Source organism: Yarrowia lipolytica, chromosome 1D (assembly GCF_001761485.1).
Source record: "Yarrowia lipolytica chromosome 1D, complete sequence".
NCBI classification, from domain to species: Eukaryota; Fungi; Ascomycota; class Dipodascomycetes; order Dipodascales; genus Yarrowia; species Yarrowia lipolytica.
In genome coordinates, this window is record NC_090773.1 from 2,696,707 (window position 1) to 2,716,897 (window position 20,191).

At 50.2% G+C, this 20,191-nt stretch overlaps 12 protein-coding genes across 12 annotated transcripts; 6 read left to right on the top strand and 6 right to left on the bottom strand.

Moving 5' to 3' along the window:
- Positions 1 to 267: 267 nt before the first annotated feature.
- Positions 268 to 1,044, bottom strand: YALI1_D26978g (uncharacterized protein; the record flags this gene model as incomplete). The annotated part of the gene is made up of 1 exon (XM_066094303.2): positions 268 to 1,044. The coding sequence occupies one exon, from the start codon at positions 1,042 to 1,044 to the stop codon at positions 268 to 270; it is 777 nt and encodes a 258-aa protein (XP_065950375.2).
- Positions 1,045 to 1,847: 803 nt separating this feature from the next.
- Positions 1,848 to 2,203, bottom strand: YALI1_D26988g (uncharacterized protein; the record flags this gene model as incomplete). The annotated part of the gene is made up of 2 exons (XM_068282803.1): positions 1,848 to 2,078; positions 2,123 to 2,203. The coding sequence occupies 2 exons, from the start codon at positions 2,201 to 2,203 to the stop codon at positions 1,848 to 1,850; spliced, it is 312 nt and encodes a 103-aa protein (XP_068138904.1).
- A 348-nt stretch (positions 2,204 to 2,551) lies between these two features.
- YALI1_D26993g (uncharacterized protein) lies at positions 2,552 to 4,603 on the top strand (the record flags this gene model as incomplete). The annotated part of the gene is made up of 1 exon (XM_503108.2): positions 2,552 to 4,603. The coding sequence occupies one exon, from the start codon at positions 2,552 to 2,554 to the stop codon at positions 4,601 to 4,603; it is 2,052 nt and encodes a 683-aa protein (XP_503108.2).
- A 172-nt stretch (positions 4,604 to 4,775) lies between these two features.
- On the bottom strand, positions 4,776 to 7,646 carry YALI1_D27044g (uncharacterized protein; the record flags this gene model as incomplete). Its single annotated transcript, XM_503109.3, has 1 exon — positions 4,776 to 7,646. The coding sequence occupies one exon, from the start codon at positions 7,644 to 7,646 to the stop codon at positions 4,776 to 4,778; it is 2,871 nt and encodes a 956-aa protein (XP_503109.3).
- Positions 7,647 to 8,085: 439 nt separating this feature from the next.
- On the bottom strand, positions 8,086 to 9,009 carry YALI1_D27057g (uncharacterized protein; the record flags this gene model as incomplete). Its single annotated transcript, XM_503110.2, has 1 exon — positions 8,086 to 9,009. The coding sequence occupies one exon, from the start codon at positions 9,007 to 9,009 to the stop codon at positions 8,086 to 8,088; it is 924 nt and encodes a 307-aa protein (XP_503110.2).
- A 488-nt stretch (positions 9,010 to 9,497) lies between these two features.
- Positions 9,498 to 10,112, bottom strand: YALI1_D27068g (uncharacterized protein; the record flags this gene model as incomplete). Its single annotated transcript, XM_503111.2, has 1 exon — positions 9,498 to 10,112. The coding sequence occupies one exon, from the start codon at positions 10,110 to 10,112 to the stop codon at positions 9,498 to 9,500; it is 615 nt and encodes a 204-aa protein (XP_503111.2).
- A 584-nt stretch (positions 10,113 to 10,696) lies between these two features.
- YALI1_D27074g (uncharacterized protein) lies at positions 10,697 to 11,460 on the top strand (the record flags this gene model as incomplete). Its single annotated transcript, XM_503112.3, has 2 exons — positions 10,697 to 10,722; positions 10,806 to 11,460. The coding sequence occupies 2 exons, from the start codon at positions 10,697 to 10,699 to the stop codon at positions 11,458 to 11,460; spliced, it is 681 nt and encodes a 226-aa protein (XP_503112.1).
- Positions 11,461 to 13,254: 1,794 nt separating this feature from the next.
- On the top strand, positions 13,255 to 14,352 carry YALI1_D27100g (uncharacterized protein; the record flags this gene model as incomplete). The annotated part of the gene is made up of 1 exon (XM_503113.3): positions 13,255 to 14,352. The coding sequence occupies one exon, from the start codon at positions 13,255 to 13,257 to the stop codon at positions 14,350 to 14,352; it is 1,098 nt and encodes a 365-aa protein (XP_503113.2).
- A 1,497-nt stretch (positions 14,353 to 15,849) lies between these two features.
- On the top strand, positions 15,850 to 16,512 carry YALI1_D27126g (uncharacterized protein; the record flags this gene model as incomplete). The annotated part of the gene is made up of 1 exon (XM_503114.3): positions 15,850 to 16,512. One exon carries the CDS (start codon positions 15,850 to 15,852, stop codon positions 16,510 to 16,512), a length of 663 nt encoding a protein of 220 aa, XP_503114.2.
- A 38-nt stretch (positions 16,513 to 16,550) lies between these two features.
- On the top strand, positions 16,551 to 16,874 carry YALI1_D27133g (uncharacterized protein; the record flags this gene model as incomplete). The annotated part of the gene is made up of 2 exons (XM_068282804.1): positions 16,551 to 16,568; positions 16,623 to 16,874. 2 exons carry the CDS (start codon positions 16,551 to 16,553, stop codon positions 16,872 to 16,874), a joined length of 270 nt encoding a protein of 89 aa, XP_068138905.1.
- Positions 16,875 to 16,910: 36 nt separating this feature from the next.
- Positions 16,911 to 18,654, bottom strand: YALI1_D27148g (uncharacterized protein; the record flags this gene model as incomplete). Its single annotated transcript, XM_503115.2, has 2 exons — positions 16,911 to 18,031; positions 18,195 to 18,654. 2 exons carry the CDS (start codon positions 18,652 to 18,654, stop codon positions 16,911 to 16,913), a joined length of 1,581 nt encoding a protein of 526 aa, XP_503115.1.
- Positions 18,655 to 19,552: 898 nt separating this feature from the next.
- YALI1_D27163g (uncharacterized protein) lies at positions 19,553 to 20,185 on the top strand (the record flags this gene model as incomplete). Its single annotated transcript, XM_503116.3, has 1 exon — positions 19,553 to 20,185. The coding sequence occupies one exon, from the start codon at positions 19,553 to 19,555 to the stop codon at positions 20,183 to 20,185; it is 633 nt and encodes a 210-aa protein (XP_503116.2).
- Between the last annotated feature and the right edge of the window lie 6 nt (positions 20,186 to 20,191).

A 20,191-nucleotide genomic window follows, 5' to 3' on the forward strand; every position in this document is an offset into this window, starting at 1 on the left:
GCAGTTCAAGCAAACCGTCAAGAGCGCCCGATTCAAGTATCGCAAGATGATTTGGTGAACCCAACCACCAGGAAATGCCAGTACCGTACGAGAAGTACATGTATCTAACACCCACAACTAACGTTGTACTTGTATCGTACTATTAATTATATCAATGTCTAAGGTCGTTCAGACACAACCACACCATGTCACCATCGCCTCAATTGTTATGACCCATGCTACTATTCCTTCCAACATGCTGCTGCACCCGAAGAAACCACTTTTGTTTCATGTTACAATAGGCCTTTCCACTGGCCAGAGCGATATCCGCAGGCGCTCCGGACGTATCAAAATAGTCCGCCAGACACCCAGCATAGTCTCTGTGCACAATTCGACACTGGCATTTATTTCCGTCAATACGTCGAGACCTCCATCCATTACCTCTCTTGGTACAATCCCACAACAGCTCCGGACCAGAGTATTTCGGGATCGTCTGGGCCGCCAGTCTGAAGAGATTGACGTCGGGCTTGTTGATGGACACAATGTCGTCCTCCAGAAGCATACACAGCTCGTGGGTTCCCTCGACACAGTTCCGCAGCGTCTGGGCATACTTGTTTCTGTACTTGGCCTCGATCTGAACCATCCAGTCTTGAAACTCGGGCGTGCGGAACTTTTGGTCAGGGTCCTTGAGCTCATGAGTCGCACTTTGTCGTTCTCAGGAGACCTGTACTTTTTTGCAGGCGCGGGACCGGGGGTTCGCCCTACTTGTATGTTCGGCACGGTTTTGTAGTCCCATTGAGAGTGGGTCTTGCACCTTGGGGCCACCTCCGCGGTGTCTGCGTCCAACATAAAAGTGCCCTGAGGGATCCACCTGGTCAGATGGTCGCATCGTCTTTCACAAGACGTGGTCAAAATGTATGTTTTGATTCGGCGGTCGAAGAGGTTCCTTTGGGCCACTCGGGCGTACCCTGACGCCTCGCTGAAGCGCTCCATCGACATCCACGAGATGAAACCCCCCATCAGCGTCAGAGCCACCGCCAGAACCAGCAAGTCCTTGGCCTTCATGGTGTTGATCCTAGCAGCACCCTTCGCCAATGATTTGTCAAGTGGAGCATGTCAGATAACAAATATCCGGATCGCATTGCAGATAAACGGTGATTCTGGAGATGGCGGTTCTCACTACTCGGGCTGGTCCGAAAAAGAATTCCAACGACTCTTGAAGACTCGGACAGATTGGTTAGACTACTGTGCGGCGTTGGTGAGAATCGACGGAGCTCCGAATGGGATGTTGAGGATTTTGCCGTCGAACACTCCGGAGTCTGAGCCATGGCTCCAGTGTCATCTCTTCAACATCTATAGCTGGACTGTCATTTTCAGCTATCGTTCATCCCTCCTGTCCGCTCCCTGCGTCGAGACATCTCCAGCACCAGATTCGAGAGAGGTCCGGGCATGATTGATCATCAAGTTCGACTACCCGGGAGTTTGGCAACGACGACGGAGCCTACCAGGCCCGCTACTCCGTCTCTACTCTGTAAGCTGGTCTCACCTGTCGTGAGTCCTGCTCTGGGTAACCTGCGCCCCAACTCCTGGAACGAGTTGCGCACCGAATTCTCTAACCTAGCCCGTGCTCTCCTCTTTGTTCGCGTGGATCACGAGGAGATTTCCCGTTACTTTTCCCATTCAGTTTTTCCAATACGGCTGATCATCAAGTTACTACCGGTACTTGCCGGAGAACTTCATTGGAGCCAGCCGCGAACTAGACGTCTTTATATTGTGTCTAAGACGAGGTTTTGAGGACCTCTCGGGTTCTAGAGAACACGGGCATGGTGGAGGGAAGGCAATAGGAAGGAACAGTGCATCAACCGTTCTCAGTGCATCAACCGTTCTCCGTGTACAGCTGGGACCACGTTGAGACCAAGAGCAGTCTTGAGACGAGAAACGCGGTTCTCAGCCATACAGTTAGAACTCTGGTGGTAGGAGGCGATGGTGAATAGCTCAACGCCAAGGGAGTGAGCAAGGATTTTCGAGTCTGCCTCGATCAGAAGGAAATGGGCGCATAGAAAAGCTGATGTTTGATACCAACATCGCCAAATACAATTCTCGAAGAAAAAAAGTTCGTCCTCTCCCTATCAACCACCGCGACAACACCTACACCAAAACGCCCAAAAATAACCCGATCCGCACAAACTAAACGCCAATCAACCAAACCAAACATAACAACCATTTCCCCCTTTCAATCTCCCCTCCATCTCCGCCCCATTTCCCTCAAACCCCGGGGCCATATCGCCGTTACCACCCTACAGGGCTCTCTTTCTTGGCATGCAAATACAACCAATAAAAGAACCGCCAACTGCATCTCTGATCAGATTGATTAGATTGAAGGGAAGGGAGGGAGAGGCAGACAGAGACTGACTCTCGCGGGTCACGTGATCTCCAGAGAGAGTAAATAATTAGCGGTCACGCGACCCCGCCGTTTCGTCGTCGTCGTCGTCGTCGTCGTACCTGCTCGCTACTTGGTACTCACGCTCGCTCCGTCTCCGCGGCTAAGTACTCCGTCGTCTCAGGGTTAGGGATGCTGAAATCTCCACACCACAGTTTGAAATTAAGGTTTAGACATGTCAAGGATGCGCATGTCACTTTTCTAGTGTACACCTCATTCTCACTCCTACACCACCACCACATCTGTTCATCAGTTGAGTACTTGAGAGACCGACCGAGCGGAAACAATAGTACAGGGCAGTTAGTTGACACAGACAGAGGAAGAGAAGCGGTGAACAACGGCGAATTCAGACACAGCAACATCACACAGAGTGGCAGACACAAGAGACAAGACTGCATCGCATACGCCACGACACGACACGACACGACAAGAGACAAGATGGCTTCTGCAGTGCCCTACAATCCGGACGGGTTTGATAATCCGTTTGCGGAGAGTGAAAACGGACACGGTGTCCTCAACAACCACGACGATGACAAGGGAAATGTTGGCGGGGCTGGCGAGGCGGATGAGACGTCCAATGCGGTTTACGAAGAGGAGCCTGCCGACGACAACAAGCCGTTTGTGGGTGAGGACGGTGATGACGACGCGCATGACGTTGGCAGCGTCAGTGTTCATGGGGGGTTTGGCGAGCAGGGGGCTCACGACACGGCAGAGAGCGCAAGCGACCAAGTCGTCAGTGGCGACAATGCTGCTGACAGTGCTGCTGTCGACGGCGCTGCCCCTGCCCCTGCCGACGGAGCCACCGATGCTGATGCCATCTCCGCCACCAAGCCTGCTGACGGCGAAACGAAAAAGCCGGTCAAGCGGTTCCTCAAGATCCGAGTCATGGCAATAGAGCCCGGCAAAACCATCATCTATCGCCTTGAAGGCACCACCAACTTCCCCAAGTACCGCACCTCGCACTATCGAGACATCCGGCGCACCCACGGCGAGTTCGTCGCGCTGTTTGAGCATCTCAACGGCGCCAACGCAGAGTGCTTTGTGCCTGCTGTCCCCGCGCTACCTTCCGGATCTATCGGCAACTCTAACAACACCCATGCCGCCGAACAGGCCCGCAAGGTGATGCAGACTTGGCTGGATCGGGTCTGTGGCGACCCCATCTTGTGTCGCGACGACGAAATGCGCTTTTTCGTGGAGGCCGACTTTGGTTACAGCCCCAACGTAAAGCGACGACCCCCCGCCACCGGTCTCAAGCGAAAGGCCATGAAGCAGTGGGCTCCCCCCTTAGACGACAATGCTGAGCTCCGTGACTTCCGACCGGTGGTCAAGGCTCTCTACAATACTGGATCCGATACAGTGTCCAAGTACGAACGCCAATGCAAGATTGAGCGGCAACTTGCCCTCGGTCTGGCCGAGCTAGGCCACAAGACCATTGCCTGTGGCGACGTACTGAACCCCGGCGCAGCAGCTCTGCGGTCCCGTGATCTGGGCCCTGTCTTTGCCGCATTCGGCCAGGCACTTGTGTCTGTGTCTGACATTGCTTACGCGCGAGCTGCTGTCCAGATTGCATCGTTTGTGGATCCCCTCGATCTAGTGTCCCAGACCGGCTACGTGGCCAAGGAGCAGCTGACCAACCGGCACTTGCTGATGCGGGAGTTAGAGACTCTGCAAACCAATGCCAAGAACAAGCATATTGCCGCTGAGCGCATCAAAATCTCCGGCCAGCACAACCCCCACAAGGTCGATGAGGCCATTGCTCTGTACGAGGAGGCTACGCGGGCCGAGACTCGGCTCTCGAACCGTCTCAAGCGCATTTCCGACGCCTTGTGTATCGGCAAGACCAAGCTGACCAAGAACGTCGAGGAGGATCTCACCCAGGCCGTGCGGGAAGTGACCCAGCGGGTCATTGAGTGCGAGCGAAGGACGCTTGCTGTGTGGGAAAACATCCGAGGCGATGTCCGGGCTGCCGACGGAGCTCGGGGCGGTCTTTCTCGTCTTGGCAGAAAGCGGGTGGGTGCTTCTCAGGCCCAGACCCGGTCCCAGGGCCCTGGAGGCGATGCTTGGTCGGGAGACCGAAAGGTGCGAGCCGAGGATCAGGACCAGGAGGTAGATGAGGGCGATCTGGACGAGAGCAGGGTGGATGCCAAGATGGCAGCATCGTTGCTTGGTGGAAGCACCTTTTAGCGTGGCTTATTGTAGACGCCGTGTCCACATATTACACGTTCTGCTCCGCATCCGGGATAAAATGATTGATGACAATGTATGAATAATGAGTAATGAAAATGATATTGACGGCTAGAATACGAGTAGTTTGATTGCAGGTGTATTTCTTCCATATGGAGTGTTATTTGAAGGGTTATAGAGGGTAATCGTCCTCAATCTCCACCGTTCCGTTCTTCCAGCTCTCCTCGACCCACTTGATGGACACCACTCTGAACGGAAACACCTGTTCCGAGGACACCCTTCTCAGCTCTTTAGCCTCCTCTTCCGTTTTGGCAACCGCCACCACCAGGTCTTTCATGTCGGTCACGAGATTGGCTCCTCCAAATTGCAGGCATCTCAAGGCGTCGTAGGCTCTGAACTGGGTCTCCAGAGCAACAGTGTCCATATTGGAAGTCGACATGTACACCTTTTTGCCATAGAAGAGCATTCCCTTGGGCACGGCTCCATCATTGGTTTCCAGAACCTCCATCATCAAGTCAGGGGGGTTTGTTTGATCCAGATCAAACTGGTCCATGAACCGCAACACCTCCTGCATCTCTTTGTAGGTCAGAGGGCGGGTGTAACTGTCTCCAAACTCGTCGACATTTGTCTTGGCAAGTGCAAGTGTTTCGGCACTCGACTCCAGCAGATTTCGCGGCTCCAGAGCCACTAGTTTCTCCTCGTTGATGCAATCCAACAGCCAGTTGGGTCGAATCACATCCACACCATGGACCCGTTTAGTCAGAGCCTGGACCTTGATAGTTCGGGTGTCTGCAACGGGAATCGTGTGTGGTCCTTCGACCGTCTGAAACACAGTACCTCCGTGCTTCTTGATGAGATTTTCCACCGCGGCTTTAGACATGTACCGAGGAGAAGACATGTCTGAGAGCACAGCAAAAGACGTGGCTTTGAAAACAGACGTCGGCCTTTCATCAGTACCCAGCTCGTCTTCGTCAGAAGACACGTTTGCCAGTTTCAGCCGTTTGGCCCCTCTTCCGGGACCTGCATTGCGTCTCTTTCTGTCCTCCAGCTCCAACTCCTTGTTTTCAGCCTCCATTTCAGCTGTTTGTCTGAGCTCCGCAAACTGAGAAATGGTCAGTCCGTCTTCCCATGTCTTATCCAGTCGCAGGGCTCGGAATCTAGGAAACCGCAGACACAACCCGACCTTGTACTGGTCACTAGCAACTACTGAAGCAGCCTTGACCTCGACCACCACACTGTCCGACGGCTCGATCCAGACATCTGGACGTTCTAGGTCGCCATTGGGGCCCGCCAGAAGCACGTTTTTGGGCTTGTCGTTCTTGTCCCATCGTTTCCATTTGCCCTCGGTCTTGGTGCGAATAGCCTGGTAGTCACCCGCAGTCAGGCCACCCCCCACTTTGAAAAAGGACCAAAACTGGTCCGATCCATCAGCCCGAAGACCGCAAAGATACGAGGAAAGAATACTGCCTCGTTTTCCTGAACCATAGTAGCCTCCAATAATGACAACATCGAGCTTCTCGCCGAATTCAGACATGTACTCAGGTTTCATTTTCAGCCACGAATCGTCTCGAGTGTTCACCCTGTAGACAGAAGTAGGGTCTTTGATGACCAGTCCTTCGGACGACTCTGCAATGATCTTTCGCATGCAAGTCTCGATTTCAGCAGCGGTGGTGGCCTCGGTGTAGGGTAACACTTCCAGAACTCCTTCCTGACCCACAGTCTCGTTATCAGTCCTTGCAAAGATGGTCCGAAGTGTTCTCTTGCGCTCAGCTAGAGTGTAGTCCACCAGAGGCTTATCGTTGAGTAAAAGAATGTCAAATACCATGAACATGGGTTTAGTGAGGTTCAGGTCGTTCTGTTCGTTTCGGTTGGCCGTTCTCAGAGTTCCAAACGGGATAATCTTCTTGGTGGCAGGATCATAAGCCACCATTTCGCCGTCCAGCACACAGTTTCTGACCTTGGGGTTGATGATACCTCTAAGACGTTTGGTCAGAGAGCCAGAAGCGTCATCCAGAGAGTTTCCATACGTCTCGGTGAAGTCCTTGGACCGTCTGCTCCACCAGTGGAACTTGTTGCCATATTCGCTCATGTGCATCTGCATTCTCTCTCCGTCAATCTTTTCTTCAATGTAGAACGGTCTGCCCTTGAAGTGTTTTCCGGCAATGTCCTGGCCCGAGTATTTCGGAAACGCGGCGATTTGCGGCATGAAACAGGCGAATAACGACACTTGGGCCTCTGCGGAAGTCAGCCGTTTAGTAGGATCTGTCAATTCCCAGCAGACGCGTTTCAAACTGGCAGTGACGTTGAACAAAGACTCGGCATCGGGATGCCAGGGCTCAAAAAACACCTTTTCCGTCGCGTTCATCTTCATCTGCCGCAAAATGATATTCACCAGCCATTTGAGCTCCGTGGCGTTCATGTGCTTGTAGAAGTAGGTTAGAATCTCAATCTGCCTGGCCTGGTCCGTTTCTCCGTCGGCCAAAAGATCCAGTCGCTCATTGACCTCGTCCACGGTCATATGGCCGTAGTCGGTAAGACTGGTTCGCTTGCTCAGCACTTCGTAGCACCGTTTGGAGAAGTTGCCGGCGCTTTCGTTGCCTCCTTGTTTCCATTCACTCAACGCCTTGGCATCGGGCGAATCTTTGGCCAAATTGAGCACCTTGACCCACAGACGGCCCAGCGCCTTTTCCTTGAGCCCGTACACGGCCCGTTCTCGGTCTTTGTCCGGTAAGATGAGACGGAAGGCAGGATAAATGTCCTTGCCAACCTCCTCTACCCACCCCTTGATGAACTGAGAGGCAATGTGAGCCTTGGCCTCGGTCGGTTTCTTGCGCAGAGCTGCAACCACGGCCGAGAGATTGACCAGCGGCTCGAACAGGTTGCGGACGAGAGTGGAAAACCGAGGAGAGGGCCCATGGTTGGTCGGTGCCACAATTGTCGTTTCCACCGCGTCCTGGACAATGGAAAACTTTCGAGACGCCGCAGAGCCCGTTGCCGGGTCAACGGCAGTTTCTTCCAGCTCGGGTCGCCGCTCGCTCGACATGTTTTTGGCGGTGTGAGTTGTCTTGATGTCTAGATCCAGTCAGGTCAGCTATAGTTGGAGGAGTGCAGCATATGCATGTTAGCCGCAAGACCATGCGGGGAGACGTAATTTGAAGGGGGGGGCAAAGATGATATTAAATGACAAGCAATTGGCATCAAAATTGGGAAAGCGGTTTCTGATGGCTGTGTCTGCTAGTAGTAAAATTTTCAGTCCGATTGCTTACGTTTTGGCTGAGATATAGTGGATTGTTAATGTTTCGTTTTTGTAAAGCTGATCAAGAAACAAAGCTAACAAGACCTAACAAAGCTAACAAAACCTAACAACTAGCAGGAGCTAGCTAGAGCTACATACAGTACGAGTACCAGTAACTACAGCAGTTGTAAAGTCTCTCGCTACTATAAGACAGCTATGTTATAAAGAGACAAGTTTTAAAACACTTTTAAGCCCTCAATGTCTCCTCTTCCACCCTCAAATCCTCCTCCAGCTGATCAACTTCCTCCAGAGACAGCTCCTCCAAAGCCCCGCTGCTGTGTAGTTCGTGTCTGTGACCGGCCAAAAACCGCGCCATATGCAATTGCACCTCTTCACAGCGGGCCTCGTATGCATTTCTCCATCCTAGCAGACTCTTGACAGTGTCCAGAGGCTCCTTGAGCACCCGCGTTCTGGCCATGGCGGTCAACTCGGGAAGATCGTAGACACTTGACAGCACCAAAACGCCCGAGGCCAGCTCGAAACCCATTTGCTGCTCTTCCTCGTACAAGTACGAGACCAATGCTTCCACCCATTCGTGCGGATAGGATAACAGCAGTCTTCTGTTGGCCGTCTCCTGCATGTTTGAATCCATCAGAGCCTTGAAGAAGGGCCAGACAGCAGATAGAACCACAGAATGCACTCCTATTGCTGTTCCCTCTTTTGAAATGATGTGGAAATCGAAGTCGCCACCCCGTCTGATCTTGGCAGCCGCCGTCAGTTGCGGTTCTCGCTTCCGAAGCCTTGTCTTCAGACACTCAAACACAGCGTCGGAGATATTCTCACTGTTGAGCTCCTTTTCGTTCTCTTGGGTCAGAAATCGGTTCTCGGTGGGAAACTTGACCAACAATGCATCTCCCTCGCACTCATGGTACTCCACCAGCTGCTCCTGCTCGCTCAACCGAGCGTCGGGGTAGTCAATCAGCTCCTCCGTCTTGGTATCTTCCAGGGCCACCGCATGGTACAAATAACTGGTGAGCTTGAGGTCGAGAAATAAGTGCAGTCTTTTGGTTTCGCCAACATCGAAATATATTCTCTCGTAGACCTTGCGGATATCTTCCAAGGTCAGAGGCATTTTGGAACGACAAAGAGCGCAACTGAGTGAGTTTTGCATCTGAACTGTGTTTGACAAAATACCCAAAAGCCGTGATGATTACTAACCCATCATTCTGGCGGAGAGGTGTGTCGTTGGAGTCAATGTCAATGTCAATGGTGTCAATGGTGTCAATTCCTGAGGAACCGTGCATCATTGTATAATGTGCCCAAGTCTTGTGTACCACAGTAGGTGTCCTGTAGTCTACATCAGATCAATAAATATCATTTAGTATACATACAGTGGATCTTCTTGTGTGCTGTACAGTCCGAGTATGAGTACGAGTCCGAGTACAAGTACACAGTGCGAGCGAGTACATCCAATCACAGCGCGTGCGAGTACAAGTAACCAATACCTGCCAACCATGCAACCCGTATCAACACGTCTCAAGAGGGAAACCTTCACATAGAGTCCTCGTCATCCAGACGTGTTCCGCTGCATCAATCCTCGAATCTCGCGGCCGGCCAGATTCGCAGCTTGCAAGGTTCACTCCCCCTCTCTTTCTCTCTTTAGCCCAACAACTTGCGCTTCTTCTTCTTATCTCCCCCCTTTTTCTTGAACTCTCTCCAATTACCCACTCTGGTATCGCGTCCATCTTCCCAGGCCTTTTGCTCCAATCTCGCCTTCATTCTCTCCTCCTGCTCCTCCTCCAGCTTTCTCTTCATCCGGCCCTCCTCCTCCATCTTGGCTTTGACCGCCAGCCTTTTGCGCAGCTCCCGCTCAATCAGAAGATCCTTGGTTTTCTCCTTCCACTCGCTCAGAAACTCCTCCCCTTTAAGTCGCTCGTCGTGGATAGTCCACTTTTTCTCCCGGATCAAAACTGTCCGCGCATCGGCATACACGCTGTCCAGCCGCTCCCGTGACTTGTCGTCCTGCAGCACCTTCTCGGCTTTCTTGAGTTTGTCGAAGGCGTCGGGCGCCCGTGTGTTCTTGGTCTTGTCCGGATGGATCAAAAGTGACTTCTTGCGGTAGGTCTGCTTGATCACCTCCGTGTTGCAGCCCGGTTGGAGCGCCAACACCGAGTAAGCGTCCAGCTGGAACGCGCCAAGAATGCGCTCAATCTCCACGTCACATGAGTGCTCCTTGTCCTCTTGTTGCAGGATACTGTCAATGTTTTCCGACATGTTGTTGTCAAGTGTACAAGTACAAGTACAGTACGTACTGTAGAGACATGTTGGAGCAAGATCAAAGTTTGGAGGCTAAGAAAATGGGAGGTTTGGACTGAACAACTTTTCAAGTGTAAATTGGGAGTTTGTTAAGACAAAATGAGGTTTTATATATTGCGCAATTGGCTAATTGAGATGCTATAATTGGTATCATACAGGTTACATAGACAGTCACAGCGTTCGTATCTCCCTCGTAAAGCTATAAATAGCCTGGGTCTGTCTTTTTCTGAGCCCTTAATCTTGCCCTATTACTTAGAATAAGCATAGTAAATAACTTCCAACTTTGTTAAACATGTCAAGTAAATGACACATATTTTGGGTGGCGTTAAGTTAGCCAATAATGGGTCTGGAAGCTTCAAATTTGATATGGATCTATCTGCCATACTTCGCCTCAGGCTTGCCAACCCTCGTCTCCCTTGGACCTCTCTAGCGGCCTTTTCAGCCGAAGTCGATTTGCTCCATGGCCAAACTCTATTTTTCAACCCACTCCACTGTGCATCAACATCACCACCTTTTTCTTCCATCCACACAACACACACAAAATGGCATCCATAGCTCCTTGCGAGACGTGAGTACTTTTGATTTGAAGCGAAATGCTGGATTCTGATACACAGCTAAGATCCGCGCCTCTACGACCAACTACTAACCCAGAATATACATTCGCAACATCAACGAGAAGATCAAGATCCCAACCCTCAAAACGACACTGAAGGAGATATGCAAGGAGTACGGCGACGTGCTGGATGTGGTGGCCCATGGGAATCTGCGACTGAGAGGGCAGGCATTTGTGGTGTTTGATAGCATTGACTCGGCAGAGTCTGCCATCTCAGCGTTGAACAGCACCAAGGTGGACGGTCTGAAGGGATCCGTAGTGGAGGTGACATACGCCAAATCTCCCAGTGATGCCACGATGGCCAAAAAGGGAGACAAGGAGCTGGACGCCCATGTGAGAGCAAGAGTGGCTCAGAAGGAGCTCAAACAGCTGTCCGATTCCAACAAACGACGTGCGGAACCTGTCAGAACAGCCGAAACGCCGGCAAAGAAGGCCAAGACAAGCACAGAAACCACCTACAACCCCGTGCACAAGATTCTGCTGCTCCAGAACCTTCCCAAGTCGGCCTCCCAAGATACTGTGGCTGCTCTGTTTTCAGATCTGCCCGGCTACGTGGAAGTGCGTCTTGTGCCTGCTCGTCAGGTTGGTTTTGCCGAGTTTGAGACCGAGGCTCAGGCCGTGGTGGCCAAGGAAAAGAGCCAGGGAGCTGACATTGACGGCGAGAAGCTCATTGTCAGCTACGCCAAGAAGTGAAGGGCATGTCAATATTGTCACACACAAGCTACAGCATTGTATATATTTATAACGTGTATTATACCGGAGGAAAAAGACGGCAGTGTTGTCAATCCTGTAATCCTGTAGTAATATTAAGAAGCCTTTTTGGAGCTATAAAATCCATGTCACTCCTGAAAATGTAACAAAATCCAAGTATTACACTTGGACAATACTTTACAAATCCGAATTTTGGAAATTTTGGAAAAAAATTAGAAAAAAAAAAAATTGGGAAAAATTGAAAATTGAAAAAATTGAAAAAATTGAAAAAAAAATTGGGAAAATTGAAAAAATTGAAAATTGAAAAAATTGAAAATTGAAAAAAATTGAAAAAAATTGAAAAAAATAGGGAAAAAAAAAAACAGAAAAAATAGGAAACAAAAAAAACAGAAATAAAAAAGAAATAAAAAACATTCCTCTCTTGTTCGTCCTTGATATCGCCATCGATCACCGATATCAACGCTGCGTGAAAACACCTCCTTCATCGGAACCGCTAGCTACTCAGCTCCATTTTCGTACCAGCAAGACCGTTATCCGACAACTTGGCAAAACCGTTATCCCACATCTCGGGGTTTAGTGCATGCTCAGACGATGCGAGAAACCCAGCAATTGCGGGCAACATAAGCAACCCAGTCCCAAAACCCGTTGGAGGCCTTTGTGGCACATACATACGTTGTGCAACCGTTCCAGAGCACAGTGTCGATCTCTTAGCACGTGATGGGAGACAGAGCGTATTGTGAACTTTGTCCCACGTGCCGACATGAGTGGATGGGAAGTTGCAGGGCATTTTTCTTGGGCTGTCGGCTTCCAATCTGGCTGGTTGTTGTTTCGATCGAATCTGTGTGTGATTCTACATATTTACCAATTTCCAAATTCGAAATACGTCCCCCCACGGCTTCACAGTTGCTGTCCCAAATTTGAGACTTCAAACTGAATCGGTAACATTGGAGACTCAAGATCGAGAGAGTCAGTAGGGGTGCTGGTGGGTGACCCCGTGGGGCAAATCGAGTGGTGAAAATCGAAAACTGGGGCCGACATGACGCCGTTGAAACGCCGCTCGCCAACTTATGCACATCTCCTACCTATCTGCCCAACAACCATTGCCCACTCCTCCTATCATACATGTACAAGTTCTGTATGTACATACGATGGGATGCAGGAGGTTTCGGAGAAGACGTAGAACGACACTGAAGGGACCGATTTCGACGGCGATTTCGACGGATATCAATCATATTGTCACGTGAGCTGAGTCTGGAGGTGCTGGGGGCCGTTTTCGGTCGCCTTGATGCCCCTCCAGACCGCCCCTCCAACCGGCCATAACATCGAGAACCAAAACATGCAAAGGTTAAAAAAACAGACGCACAAAAATTGTCCACTCAAAAGTGTAGACGTCGAGGTGTGGCTCTCGGGGGGTTGGTTTTTGTCCAAAATTGATTTCTGAACAAATGATGGCATTCTCAGGCTCGCGACGAGTCCGAATCCGGCTTCAAAATTCCGATCAAGCTACTCCTCGTCCTTCTACCAGCCTTTGTCCGACTGAAATTTAGACTCACGCCAATATCTCGTCATGCATAGTGTTGGCCACCTCCATCACCACCCACCACACACTCATCCTCTCCCCTACAGTACACAACCGTTCCGAGAAAGCAGCCTAGCGGGTATAGTGCTGTTTGTGCGGAATACAAAATCACGTGATTTGGAGGAACGCATTTTTCGACACACCGACCTACCTCTCAGCCACAAGTACAGCACCACTCCAGATCTACACAGCGGACAATGATGGCGTATGGTGAGCCTTCTCCGTTTCGAAGGGTAGAAGACAAAGATGAAGGGATGGAGCGGGAGGTGAAGCCCACTCCGTTACCCCAGCAACAGGCTCAGACACAGACACAGCCACAGGCGCCGCCGACGGAACCGCAGCCGGGACCGGGACCGGAGCAGCAACAACAATACAGCAGTTTGATTACGGAACCAACAGCTACGACTGTGGAGCATCCATCCAAGCATCGGCAGAGTGGCGTGGGCCAGGTCACGTGCGCTCTAAGTACAACGGGGTTGGGGAGTGAGAATGGACGCGGACAAGTTCAAACGACTCAAATTGATGACGAGGTTGGGGAAGAAGAAGACATTGACGAAAGCGAGGAGGACACGTCACAGCAATCGATATCATCGCATGTTCTGCTGCCACAGTCGTTCTTCGATTGCCCAATAGAACATCTCATCATTCTGGTGTCTTCCATGTTGGAGGAGTTAGTGTCTGTCAACGACGCGCTTCCTTTCGATCCTGCCCAATTGACCAGATTCCATTCGCGAAGTCCACCAGGAATCTCCATCAAGGACTATCTCATTCGAATCGTGCGGTTCTGCTCGCTGGAAAAATCAATTCTGCTGACCGTCATTTACTACATAGATTTTCTATGTCGCACCTTCTCCACCTTCAACATCAATTCGTTGACGGTGCATCGTTTCCTCATCACCACGTGTATGGTTGGATCTAAGGGTCTCTGCGACAGTTTCCGCACCAATGGACACTATGCACGAGTCGGAGGTATCTCAAAGGCCGAGCTGAATCTGTTGGAAGTGGAGTTTCTCGTCAGAGTCGACTATCGCATTGTGCCCAAGGTGGAGGTGCTGTCACGGTATTACGAACGCATGGTCATGCGCATGAACAATGTTTACCAGCTGGTGGAGGGCATCAGCAGCAGCACGCCGGCTGGAACTACTCCCAGTGATACTCCTACTGCCACTACTCAACTGCCGTCTGTTGTGGCTACCACAGAGTCGCGAAGAGGAGTGGGTAACGTAAAGAGAGGAAGTATAGACGAGGGAGACAGTGAGAGAGTCAAAAGGAGTCTCGAGGGAAAAGAACCGTAAAATATTTATACTAATGTACACTATATGCAGGTCTCCGGAATCTGTCAACGAACCGATGAGAGACGAGACGATGGCATGATACTTGTTACAACCTGAAGTTGGTATCTGACGGCGATGGCTCTTGACGATGTGTAGTTATTAGGAGCATGTCCACATCCCTGCAAGGTACGTATACTACAATACCTTTGACCATAGACATGTCAGTTCAGAGACTATGGTTCAAAACAGGATGGTGGATTCTCTCATTGGACTGACACTTATGATATTGCTGGTTTTAGTTGAGGTGGGTTAATGATATCAGACATACATGGACGGAGGAGAGGAGAGTAGAGTACGAGTAGAGTACGAGCAGAGTAAGTTAGAGTACGGAGCAGAGTACGAGTAGAGTACGAGTACGGTGAGAAACAGCGATCACTTGATAGAACTGCTTTCATTAGACATTGTTTTCAAGTCACGGGATTTATTGCAAATGGCTCTTCATTGAGGTAGACAAGTATCCTCTTCTCATACTGAGGAGTGGTCTGACATCAGAGGTTCTTGATGGGCAATTGAGAGCACAGAAGCACCTTCATATGGCTCCATTGTGGTTGAATTCTCTCCTTTGTCCGTTCATAGAGTCTACGGACTATGTTCTACAATCTAGACTCTGGGTCGAAACCAACTAGAATCTTAACAAAATATACCCACCGTACAAACATTTAATGCCATCCAACTCCGTATATATGTTGCTGAAAACGGTAACTAAGACCATATTATGATATACTCAATTCTGCCTATCGATAAAACCCATTAGCATTTCTGTGGGACATCTGGAACAGTGAAAATGAACCCCCAGCCCAACCTTCTTCTTAACTAATTGTCAACTATAGTTCTCAGCGGGCTGACTGGAAATGCCATCTGAATTTGCCGTGAACAAGAAATTATTCACCATCTACGTCATTATTGTGCAGTATGCCACCGGGACCCACCTTTGACCCAGATCACTCGATTTCTCCGGAGAAGACATGGAGAAGAGCGTTTGTTTGTTGTTGTTTTTTGTTGTTTTATTCTTTTATTTATATATTTTCTATAATTTTTTATATTTTATATATTTTTAAAATTTCTATATATTTATATATTTTCTATATATTTTATAGTTTATATATTTATAGTTTATAATTTTATATATTTATAGTTTTATATTTTTATAACCTTCACCCATGGATGTGCAAGGGCCTGAGTTGACGAGGGAGTTCGCAGGAGATATTAACACCGCAAAATGTCCAGGAAAAGTACCTGAAATGAGCAGCCAAAATAGTGGGTGGTTTCCGACGCGTACGAATATAATGCCGCCACCATCCTGAGCTTCCAGGTACTCCCTCCGTAGGAACTAATATTTGTCCCACTGGTGAATCGAACCCAGTCATTCCCCAGTCTAAACAAAAACCTATCTGCATGTAGTTGACTTTTCATACCTGACAACTCTCATTTCAATTCTTTTTCTCACTCCCCTGCACAATGACGACCTTCAACGACTTTGGCATTTTTGCGGGTGAAAAGCTGATTGAAGACCGCACCTTTGGCCTGGTAACCGCCACCAACGATGTCAACGGCTCCTGGATCCTCACACAGTTTGTGAAGCGACTGGGACGCCATGACAAGGTGATACTCATCACCAGCATGAACGACGAGGAATTCTACATTGAGGCTCTCAGACGCCAGGGAATCAAGCTGCAGGCGCTGCCCAATGTGAGAATTGTGTCGCTGCTGGGCAAGAACCCCGAAAACCTGTGCCAGTACGCGGACAAGGACGCTGTCGTGATTTTGGAGAACCCCGATCTGTGGTCTGCAGAAGGTTCCATGGAAGTCCAGGACATGGTCAAGACGATATTCCAGATTCAGCAGGTATCCAAGGCCGTCATTTGCTTGATACAGGCCGATTCACCTCTTTTGGAAACTGACTCCTCTCTGTTGGCTACCAACCACACCAATCTCGGAATCCAGTTATTGCACCAGACGAACTACATTATCACCCTGAGACCGCTGCCTACTGGACGAGCCGAAGATGTAACCGGTACTCTGCATGTGTCTAGGGGTACCAGGCCGACCAACGTGACTGTCGACGAGAAGGAGTATCTCTACTTTATCAAGGGTGAACAGGTCAAAATTACTCCCAGATAATACGTGACAACTCGGATCTGACTTGTGGAAACAAATGAATGAGCCGAGACTATCACGTCTAGCTCTGTCAGCTATCTTTCATCATATCTCTACAATGGCCGAGGGTCGAGTCCAAGACATTATCAGCTCTCAGTGACTGTGGAAATATCTATCCATCCCCTGATTCTCCGTTACCCGTTGTTACTATGGTAGCGCCACGATCCTACCAGGTTCTTCCATGCGCCAAAGAAGAAGATATCACTTTATCACTTCCTATGGACTCAGTTTACACCAATTGCATCTCCTGTCATCCTACCCTTCTCACTCAGTTGCTCAAATCAATAATATTCAATTCTAGTATGTTTACATATACATGGCAGTGACTAGATGTTTTACGTGTTATACAACATTCACAACACTTAGTTGTGGAGTCGCTTCTCGTAAGAGTGCAGGGAGTGGACACCACCCTCGAGCTGGGCAGAAGCGGTTCGGTACTCGAATCGAACGTCTCCATTGTCAACCTTCTCTCGGAGCTCGGCAACAGATCGGACACCAATGTCCTGCAGACCGTGCTGGAGACCAGCAGTCAGGTAGGGAATGAACTTGGTGATGGAACCACGGTCAATGACGGAACCAGACACACCCTGGGCAACGAGCACGGAGTCGGACTCGGAGAAGTATCGGGAGGTGGCGGCGTTGTCGTTGTTATCCTGCTTCTCCATGGCCTCAATGGAGCCCATGCCTCGGTAGGACTTGAGTCGCTGGCCGTCTCGGTAAAAGTACTGGCCGGGAGACTCGAGAGTACCAGCAAGCAGACCACCCATCATGACGACAGAGGCACCAAGAGCAACGGCCTTGGTGATGTGGCCAATGTTCTGGACACCACCGTCGGCAATGCAGGGGACGCCAAACTGGTTGGCGAACTGGGTCACCGAGTAGACAGCGGTACCCTGAGGTCGGCCGACAGCCATAACCTCCTGGGTGATACAGATGGAGCCGGAGCCCATTCCGATTCGGAGACCATCAGCACCAGCCTCGATGAGAGAGGCAGCCTGCTCTCGGGTAACAACGTTACCAGCAACAACCTGCAGGTCGGGGAAGGTCTTCTTGATCCACTGGATCATCTCGATCTGGAAGATGGAGTTACCCTGAGACGAGTCGAGGATGACAACGTCGAGGCCAGCGGCAACAAGCTTCTCGAGTCGCTCTCGGTCGTCAGGCCGGGTACCAATGGCGGCACCACAGAGCAGCTGCTTGGTCTCAGGAGACTTGGAGGAGTTGGGGTAGTCGTGGTTCTTCTGCAGATCGGTCAGAGACAGAAGAGCAACGAGGTTGCCCTCCTTGTCGACAATGGGCAGCTTACCCTTCTTGGACTTCTTGAGCAGGTCGTTGGCGGCAGACAGACCGATGGTCTTGGGGGCGGTAACGAGCTCCGAACCGGGGGTCATGACCTCACCGACGGGGGTGTCGTCGAGGTCGAGGAACTGAATGTCTCGAGAGGTGATGATACCCACGAGCTTTCCAGACATGCATCCGGTTTCTGAGTTAGTTTGGTTTCACGGTGGCAAAAAAAGCGCTTGTGGCACTAAAAGAGTCAGGTATAAAATAAAACATCTCCCCAAGACGGTTAAGTCATTCGGTAGAACGAAAGTTGTAAGATCATCACTATAGCAAGGGAAGATCTGCCAGTGTCGGATACTCACCAGTGACGGGGAAGCCAGCGAAGCCAAGCTTGGCCTTGAGAGCAAACACCTCCTTGACGGTGTGCTTGGGGGAGACAACAACGGGGTCGGCAATGAAACCGTTCTCGTACTTCTTGACCTTTCGGACCATCTCGGCTTGCTCGTCGGCAGAGCAGTTGTGGTGGATGATACCAATACCACCCAGCAGAGCCATGTGGATGGCCATCTCGGACTCGGTGACGGTGTCCATGGGAGAAGACACCAGGGGAGCCTTGAGGGTGATCTTCTTGGTCAGCTTGGTCTCCAACGACACCTCGTGAGAGGGGAAATCAATCTTGCCGGGCAGCATGAGGAAATCGTTGTAAGTGAGACCTCCTCGCACAGAGGAGTCCATCAGAGAGTGGACATCGAGACCGTCCTTCTGTTTGTAGGTGGAGAGGAAAGCCTGGGCATCCTTGGGGTCCTTGAAAGTCTGGGTCATCTTGTAGATTGGCGTGTTTCGAAGATGTTGTTTTTTGGGAAGTGGGGAGGTTCCCTCCGAAACAGCATAGCGGAAGGGGGCGCTTATGTAGTGCCAGACGCTGGGAGTAAAAATTTTTATTAGTGTTGCAGGACGAAGTTTATCATCAACCTTGACATAAGCAGGGGAAGGAGAGTCGCGATTGCGGGTCGTGAGATGGAGATACAATAAAACTGAAAAGTGCATTCGATTCGCCGTGAGTGGGAGAACATGCTGGTGGTTTTGTTTTTTCCAGAGCTCCTCAACTCAGCCTCATTGATCCCCCTCTCACAAGTACAACGTTCAACATGCATACATGACAATAAACATATAGATAAGGATCGATTGACCCGGAAGAAAGACCCGCTGTGGACTGTGGATCTTGGCCAAAAACGACCCCAGATGACCCTATCTTGATAAGCAGACCCGTGCGAGTCCAACAGTCTACTTAGTTTTTTGCCACGTGACCGGAATCACCTTGAAAATTGGATTTGTCACTGCAACCTGCTGACCTGGATCCCTGTCCCGGGCTACCCTCGGAACTGCCGTATATCGATGAGCGGCCGAGATATAAGGGAGGAGCAACTTTCTCGGGCGCTGAAAGCGACTCTATAACGTGGGAATTGCTGTTTGCTTCTCTCGCAAGCTCTCCTCATCGTTCTTTTGGCACTACTTGTAGTTCCGTGAGTGCACACGATTTATCAGCCCAGTGTAACATGACAAAAAGGTTATTGGTGAACTGAGTCGGTTAAAATGGCTGTTTGCGAGTCCTGTAAAATCTGTAAATTTGGTCCGAGTTCGAATTGGTGCTTCTTGCAACTGTCATGGTTTTCTCAGATTTTTAAAAATTCATCCACCCCCCTTTTTCGGACTCTGAAATATGTCCTATTTTTTTTCCAAAATAAACTCAGAGCTCTTCATGCGGCTACTGGAACGCTTTTTTTTTTGCTTTTTTTTTTTGTTGTTTTTTTGGTGGGGGGTCCCGGTTACCCGGCAGTGGCCCCGCCTGAACACTTCTTACTCACACCATATGGGTCTGAAACTGGCGACCAAAAAGTCGTACCATCCCGGAAAAGAGACCAACAAGGCCAGGGTGGCACGTGACGAGCAGCGCGAGTTCGAGTCACGTGACTCCAAGCTTGAGTCCGAACGTTTGGACAGGTTCTGTGTGCTGCGTCAGCGGGCGGGTTTAGTCGACAGTGTAGTTGAAGCTAAACAGGGCGGGAAGGAAGCGGCTGTTGGGAGTTTGCAAACCTTCAACAAGATAGTTGATCCTCCGGAGAGGGTTAACAAGCGGGTCAACAAAATGAACCCGGATCTGGCAAAGGCCAAAATGGATCCTCTGGCAGATATGAATCGGTTTCTGGAGGAGACAGAAAGATGGGAGGCTGCGAGCGAGGTGGGTGCGGGTGATAAGCAGCGTGGAAATGATTCTGACCGCGATATTCACGCGCCTCGAAAGCGCAGGTTGAAAAGAAAAAGGAGATCACATCGAGTGACCAAAGACAGATGAGGAGAA